An 8,073-nucleotide genomic window follows, 5' to 3' on the forward strand; every position below is an offset into this window, starting at 1 on the left:
CGCGTACAGCGGTGGATTTTACGCATACGGCGTAGTGTCGTGACGTCATGACGTTTACATCGTAAGGGTCCGTTATGTCTAGCTTTTGTTTTTGCGATATTACTTACAATTGCTGTATCAGACTTATTATCGTTAAGTAAAACTATCATAACATTTTGTTTATTGAAATAGCGCTGAAATAAAATATAAATATTAGACGAAAAACTTTTCGTTTAGTTTAACTGGAAATAAAAAAAAAAAAATGAAACAACAAAAAAACTAAAATATAAATATTAGATGAAAAACTCAAACTCGTTTCAGTAATTTTCGTTTAGTTTAACTTTAAATAAAATAAATAAAAAATAAAACAACAAAAAACTAACACTGAAATTAATAAAATAGTAATGTTTAAAAAAAAAATAATAATAAAAATGACGAAAGCTTACAGCAAAATGACAAAAAAATTACCTAAAATTAAAACTGAAATTATAAATTTAAAGCTAATTCAAAATATTAATAAAAACTACAATATTAGGCTATATAAATAACACTAAAATAACACTGTACTTTATTTAATATTGTATTCATTTTTTTTTTCTTTTATTGGTAGTATTGTATCATTAAAATATTAAAATGATTGAAATTAAATTTATTTTAAATCACAAAAAAATGAGCTGGGTAGAAAGCAGAACAGCATCCATCACATGTCTCCTCTTTCAAGCCAAAATTGATAAAATTGCTTCCAAAAAACAAAGAAAGGTGCAAAAAAAATGGCCACATAAGTTCTTGTTGTTAAAATAAGCAATAACACAAGAGCAAAAGTGCTTTTCTCCTGAATATAAGCATGTTTGCAAATGTGATTTTGATTTTATTCAACAATTCAATAAACAATAAGTTAATAGGCTGTTGACTAACATTTTAGACACAATATTGTACTGTTTTTCTCTATTTTGCCAACGAAAATAGTCTTTGAGCAGCATAGTTTCAGTTTTATTACAGAATGAATCAGTGTTTTTGAGCAAATCATTTTAATGAACTACTCAGTGACTCACTCAGTCACTTCTGGGCTGCGTTCCACTCCAGTTTTAGACACGCACTCACGACCTTCCCTAAGCACTTCCCCTCGGGGGAATACCTGCCGCCATTTTGAAGTGCATTCCACTTCATGAAGTGGACGAGGGAAGTTTATATGGACAGACCCTCGCTCCCTCGATTTTGACCGAGGGAGCGGGTCTACTTCATATGTACACTTCAGGCAGCTCCATATACCACAATGCAACACGATTGTGACATCACTGCACATCGCATTTAATTTATCCCACCACAAACTCTATATTAATTTTTTTTTTTTTATATATATATATTTAAAACAATCCAAACACACATATAAACATATAAAATGCTACATTAAACAATTTCCTAAGGGAAAAAAATTAAATAATAAATCAACTCCATAGCAGATTCCAAGTGATTAAGGGCTTAGGACGTTCCAACTCAGACCATTGCACGAGTTCCGCCAGTAGTGGGCACTCGTGCAACGTAAGCAATGACGTACTTCCGAGTCAACGAGACTAAGGGGAGTTAGTGAGGGAAGGGCATAAAAAAACAAACTGGAACACAGCCAGTCACTTCTGCTTTGTCCCTGAATGAATCAGCCTTTTAGAACAAATCGTTTGACTGAATGATTCAATGAATCACTCGTTAAGACAATGATTTGCTGCCACCTACTGGCAGCTTTAGCAGCATTTTATTTTAGCTGAGGGACATAGAGTGAATGCTTTTTTTGTTTTCATTCATAATTGTTACAATCAGTGTTGGGGTAGCGCATTACAAGTAACTTGAGTTACATAATCAGATTACTTTTTCAAGTAACTAGTAAAGTAATGCATTACTTTTTCAGTTTACAAGAAAATATCTGTTACTTTTTCACATTTATTGACTGACAGCTCTCCTGTCCCCATGTTGAGAGAAATAAAGTGCAGAGGTGTTGTGTGTGCTGTGTAAACATTATTGTAGTTCTAGACTAAATGTGAACATGAATTTACTCATCTCACTTCCATGAAAACATTCAGTATTCCTCAAAATGAATAAAAACAGAATGAAATGCAATCTCAGAATTTTACGCAAACCTGTAATAATTAACTATATTAAATTACACAAATATAATACTTTATGTATTTAAGATCACTTCATGAACCAATGAATCTTTGCTGCAGACCTTATTCATTTCACTTTTGGTGTGAAAGAGCCTTAACATTTGTCAAAAATGTAACTTTTTTCATTATTATTAAAAAACAAACAGCCCAGCCCAGGTGAGAAAAAGTAATGCAAAAGTAATGTAACACATTACTTTTAATTAAAAAGTAACTTTTTTTAGGGAGTAACGCAATATTGTAATGCATTACTTTTAAAAAGTAACTGTCCCAACACTGGTTACAATACTCCGTACTCCATCTGTTCCTTTGAAACGGGCCTCCGAATTGCCTCTGGTCACAATAATATTGCTTAACTGCAAAACCTCCAACAAAAGCACACTGAAATCACAGCATTTTTTCAAAAAGAGCTTTTATTACAATTTAAAACAAATCAAAGTCTTCTCTCTTGTCTTAACTCTGAAACAATAGAGGACAGTGAAGTCACTTTCTTCTTCAACCTTCTAATCCTGGCGCTCTGCAGTTTCAGCTGTTTCCTGTAGGCCGCAAGCTCACCCTTGGCCAAGTTTAAATTGTTCGTCAGCGTCTCTGCCGATTCGGCCATGTAAGTGTGATCCAATGGATGACAAACTGTGTCTGATGGCACAGAAGGACGGCAGGGTAAATGGCTATATGAAATGTTACATCGTCCACCGGGATGAATCTCTGATGCCCCATTGCTTTCATCCACAATAACCCTCACAATCTCCTCCACAGCTTCAGCGTCTCTCAATACAACATCTCCACTCCTCTGCCTTCGCCTGGTGTGTTGTGACCACTTTTGCAAGTGGTCAGGGAAAGAAAAGATGGTGGGAACAGCAGCTGTAGTAAGGCGCACTTGGCCCTTATTGTTTGTAAAGAAACAGTTATCTTCAAAATGGAGAGAACATAGGCGAGAAGAGGGAGTTGGCTTCCACTTGTCCCGTCTGATGTTCACCAGCCACTGCTGCAGCCTGCTGTTATCACCTAAAGGGAAACTGAATGAGATATAAAGATAAATAGACAAATGGAAAAAGACAATATATACATTCAAGACAGTATATATACAGTATAGTATATCCCGACTGGATCAATCGATTCACTGCAAGATTCAAAGAATCGATTCAAAAGAAGCATCGCTGGTCACAACTGTTGAAAATGCAATTAAATATGAGATGTACTGCTGGGGGGAAAAGGAAAAAAATATATATATATATTCTGTTTTTTTTTTATCAAAGAATCGGTTTACTTGTTGCAAATAAGAACGTCACCCAGCGTAAAGTGTTTTTATATAAGTTGCAGCTTGTTGAATCAAACTCAGCCAGAATGCCGATGATTTCCGACAAGGTTCTCAGCGGATAACATTACTATTGCTAATATTATTATTATTATTATTATTATTAAATATTGGCAGAGAGAAATCATTCATAGTAAATCTAACTTACCGAAAAAATTGTACACTAGATCCTTGTGAGTGGCGATTTGTACAGTTTACAGCTGCGCACGACATCATATGAAGCTTCAAGTTCAAGACAAAGACCAAACATCTAAAACTACAGAAATTTAAGTGAGTTGTGTCTGTGTTTACAACCAATGCAAGCACAAGAAAGCAATACTTGTTCTGGCGTTTGACAAACCAATCCTGCATTTCCGCCCACTACTGGACTGGAGTGGGGAGTGTCAGAGTGGTTCAGTTTATGATGTGGTTGAATGCAAAAGCACCATAAGTAGCCTATCATAAAAGTCATCCATATGACTGCGCTCTATTACAAATATTCTGATGGTACAGAATGACTTTGCGTGGGAAACACACTGAAATTTAGTTTTATTTGTTAAATCACCCAGTTAAAGCCTTCCCTCTACCTACCACAGTTCTCCTGCCGTTATTTTATGCAACAGCGTCATCTAGTGATAGTTTACCTGCATTGCAGCGCCCCTGAGCGTATAAGGTTCTTGTGTTCCTTTCTAATATACACATTTATGAAGACAAAATCGGACAAAGATCGCAGAAAAGAACATTCAAAGAGTTTGACTTTCAAGATAGGTATATAAAGGTCTCATTAAGCTTACTTTTAGATAGCACATGTACGTCTGCAAGATGTCTTTTATAGATCACTTAATCTGGAAAGCATCTGCTGTTTACAAACCGTCTTTAAGATGTCAGCTTTACATACATTCTAAATCATAAACATCAGGAAACGTCCTATAGACGTTTTGCAGATGAGCAAACACTCAAAAAAACAGGCTATGTCTTCCAGATGTAAACACACACATCAAATAGACGTCTCCGAGATGTATGTGTGCTATCAAAATGTAATAAAATCAGATTATTTCAAGACAACATTTCTATCAAGTCAATGTTTTAGTAAAATTTACGTTTCTAACAGCAAATTTCTGAAAGCATCATAAATGATATCTTGATGTTCTCTACAAGAAAAAACAGCAGAGAACTGAAAAATAACCCGATTATTTTATGGAAAAAATATCAGAAAAAATGGGTCACTTTATGAAAATTATTTTCATGGCCCCCTTCTTTAAATTGTTCAGATAATACTGAAAGAAAGCAAATTGAAGCTTGGATATATTATATTTATATTGAATGAATCCATATACACACACAATCTCCACAAAGACTTCATGTCATTCTATGATATAAATACAATTAGAAATAATTATAATAGGCTACATTACTTGACTTACAGTGGTTGTCTTTCTATTAGACTCACTGGTTCATTTACCCTAGCACATTTAATTGAATCAAATTAATATTTACTAGACTAATTAATAATGAATTAATAATTAAACTTTTTAATACTTTTTCTTATTAAACTTTTTTTTTTACAATTAGTAAAAAACTATAATATATCTCATGTAAACTGAGATGATGAACTTAAACCCTCTAACCCAAAGCATCTCGTCATACACGTTCACGTTAGGAACGCGTGGGGGTCACGGAGGTCATCCTTAAAAACCTTCAAACAAACAACTCCAGACTTCAGTGATGACATCAATTCCTGGATGGCAGCACGGCTCTAATTCCACTTCCACGCCGGATTTCTAAAACAGGGAAGGGGGGAGGCTGGCAAATAGACAACAACACCGGATTGAGGAAATTGACGAGGGCATACTATGTGCAAAACAAACTTGTTTAAAGCTGACAGCCATGCAGTCCGAGCTGTTTCATTCACTATCACTTCTAAGAAGAGGACAGCTCCTCCCTAGTGCACTAGACCCGAGCACAGCATCCAGCGTGGTGTTCGCCATCACTTCAAGTCATGCATTTATACGCGATCCCAGTGTTCTTGTTGATGGTGTTTGGAGATGCTGACGCGTGGGGTCCCGGTGGTAAATATGCCGTGAACTGCCCGGACAAATGCAACCCCGCGCAGTGCGGCTCGACGCAGCGCTGCAGGCGCACGGTGTTGGATGACTGCGGATGCTGCCAGGTCTGTGCGGCGGGACGGGGAGAGCACTGCTACCGCACCGTGTCGGGGATGCACGGCGTCAAGTGCGGACCGGGACTCTTCTGTGACTTCTACAAAGATGAGGATGATTATGGAGATGAATATGGCATCTGTAAAGGTACAGTCTGCTGTGTGCACCTGCTCAGGCAGATGGGGTTGTGTATGGGGGGATTCACATATTCAAAGTATTCAATGATTTTGTAATCAGTGTCTTCAGTATTAACACAACTTAAGTTAAAATCAAATGCAACTTTCAGAGCAAGTTGAATTATTACTTTTTTCTTACCAAAGAGATGAATCAGATCATTTCTTTATATAAAGCAATTTATTGAATATATATACACACACACACACACACACACACACACATACTTGGTATATACTTATTACTTAGCATCCATAACTGTAATATATCACATGTAAATTTAAGTTCTATCTATCTATCTATCTATCTAAAATTACATGAGATATATTTTTGTTTTACTAAGTAATTGTAAAAAAAAAAAATGTACTAGCTTTTTGCGGAAGTTTAATAAGATATAAGAATATTTATATCAAACCTTTAATTTTGTGTCTCCTGTGATCAATATTGTTTTCATAAAGGCTTTTTAAAAAAAGAATCATAAAGCAAGTTCAAAACAAGAAAATATGTGTATTCAAGAATATATATTTTTTTATTTTATATATATATATATAGTTTTTTTATAATGCCCTTTACTAATAAAATCATATTTGTATATTTCAAATTCAGATTACACACAAAAAATTCTAAAAAAAATTAATCTGCCTTGAACACTAATATATATAAATATAGTGTGTTCAAGGCAGATTCATTTTTCTTTGTTGTTGAGTTATATAAATATATATATATATATATATATATATATATATATGTATATACACACACACACACACACACACACACACACATATATATATATATATATATACACACACATTTTGTTTTTTTGTTTTGTTTTTTAGAATATTCAAATATTTACCAAAACCCTCATGGTTATCTGAAGGTTTTGGGGTGGTCTCAGCAGGTTAAAGAACAGTTCAGCATACTAAAGAAAACTCCCCCCTAGAGTGTCTTTTCTGTGAAGTCCTTCTAGGGCCCCTCAAATTATTACTTAATGTATTATGTAAGAACAACGTGAGTTGGTGAATGAACACTTTGTATTAGGGGAACACACTCACACTCAGTTCTTTAATAGAGCCTTACCACAAGTGTTAGATGTAAGTGAGCCCGTATGATCCTTTACACAAATACTGGATCAGCGATGAGCAAATATCTTCAAAAAGAGAGTATTTACCAATGACAAGTGGAAAAGTCATGGCAAATATTTACCTACAGATCCTGTAATGGCTAAATTAGCTGTAACATGTTTGTTTTTCTTCTCAGACTGCATGTATGGAACTTACGGTATGGAATGTCGGAAAGCGTGCAACTGTAAAGCAGGTGGACTGTGTGACAGAGAAACGGGAGCTTGTCTGTCCTTTAAATTCTTGGCTAAAATGGCCATGCTGAAATCTCATTCAAGTGAAGGTGAGTTTATTGTTTATTTAACTGCACAAAATAATTTATCTTTAGTAATAATTTTAGATTTTTAAAAATCACTTTAAGTGTCCTTTGATATAAAGTGAAATTGTGTAGAATATTATTATTATTTATTTTTTTATCATGACAGGTAATGAATTGGGCTCGGGTGACACGAACACTGAAACCAGCAGCAATCGATCCTCCGCTCGCAATTTTCTCACCCCTCGCTGACAGCAACTCTCACTCTTCAGTTTAGTTAGTGTACATGTAGCATAATATATTAAAGGACCAAATGGATATATTTTAATATGTTTAAAATGGTCAAAGAAAACGATATGTTTTATTCTGTATATTTTACAGATGTGTATGCAAGTTATATTTATTCCAAAGCATGTCACCATGAATTCATGTCACTGGCTCACACACATACACACACAAATAAATATGCAAATTTCCATCAGAGTTTGATAACACAATAATAATGTTCCCTCAGTGACTTATTATGCTGAAACACACAAATGAGATGTCAAAATTATGGTTGAACTGATTGAACACACACAAACAATTGTACATTATGAATGTAATACAATAAACACACAGCAGTGTTTATATAATCATATTTAAATACATACACATTCTAAGATTATATATCAGACTCAGATCCATTAGCTATCAGTTATGACTTTAATATGGCATCACATATTTGATGGTTTCTGTGATTCTAAACAATTGTTTTTAATGTGGTATATTAAGGCCAAGGAGATTATTCTAAATTATGGACTGTATATCTTTCTAATTTGTATGTAAATTATTCTCAGTGAATTTTTGCTTTAAAACCCTCTTGAAGGAGATATGAGTTCTTACTGCTTTATGTATGAGATTTAAAATAAAAACATGTCATTCTATGAGGAAAAAA

General features: G+C 34.5%; 2 protein-coding genes across 2 annotated transcripts; one reads left to right on the top strand and one right to left on the bottom strand.

The window, feature by feature from the left end:
• Positions 1 to 2,527: 2,527 nt before the first annotated feature.
• Positions 2,528 to 3,818, bottom strand: LOC127524990 (THAP domain-containing protein 1-like). The gene is made up of 2 exons (XM_051917144.1): positions 3,596 to 3,818; positions 2,528 to 3,148 (listed from the first exon to the last, which is right to left on the bottom strand). The coding sequence occupies exons 1-2, from the start codon at positions 3,796 to 3,798 to the stop codon at positions 2,566 to 2,568; spliced, it is 786 nt and encodes a 261-aa protein (XP_051773104.1). The 5' UTR covers positions 3,799 to 3,818; the 3' UTR covers positions 2,528 to 2,565.
• A 1,394-nt stretch (positions 3,819 to 5,212) lies between these two features.
• Positions 5,213 to 8,073, top strand: LOC127525529 (endothelial cell-specific molecule 1-like). Its single transcript, XM_051918137.1, has 3 exons — positions 5,213 to 5,732; positions 7,020 to 7,163; positions 7,306 to 8,073. Exons 1-3 carry the CDS (start codon positions 5,426 to 5,428, stop codon positions 7,386 to 7,388), a joined length of 534 nt encoding a protein of 177 aa, XP_051774097.1. The 5' UTR covers positions 5,213 to 5,425; the 3' UTR covers positions 7,389 to 8,073.

Source organism: Ctenopharyngodon idella, chromosome 13 (assembly GCF_019924925.1).
Source record: "Ctenopharyngodon idella isolate HZGC_01 chromosome 13, HZGC01, whole genome shotgun sequence".
NCBI lineage: Eukaryota > Metazoa > Chordata > Actinopteri > Cypriniformes > Xenocyprididae > Ctenopharyngodon > Ctenopharyngodon idella.

Coding starts and splice junctions, on each gene's coding strand:
- LOC127524990 (XM_051917144.1), bottom strand. CDS start 3,798: ATGCAGGATTGGTTTGTCAAACGCCAGAACAAGTATTGCTTTCTTGTG. Junction 3,149..3,595: donor TCTAGTGTACAATTTTTTCG/GTAAGTTAGATT, acceptor TATCTCATTCAG/TTTCCCTTTAGGTGATAACA.
- LOC127525529 (XM_051918137.1), top strand. CDS start 5,426: ATGCATTTATACGCGATCCCAGTGTTCTTGTTGATGGTGTTTGGAGAT. Junction 5,733..7,019: donor TGAATATGGCATCTGTAAAG/GTACAGTCTGCT, acceptor TTTTCTTCTCAG/ACTGCATGTATGGAACTTAC. Junction 7,164..7,305: donor GAAATCTCATTCAAGTGAAG/GTGAGTTTATTG, acceptor TTATCATGACAG/GTAATGAATTGGGCTCGGGT.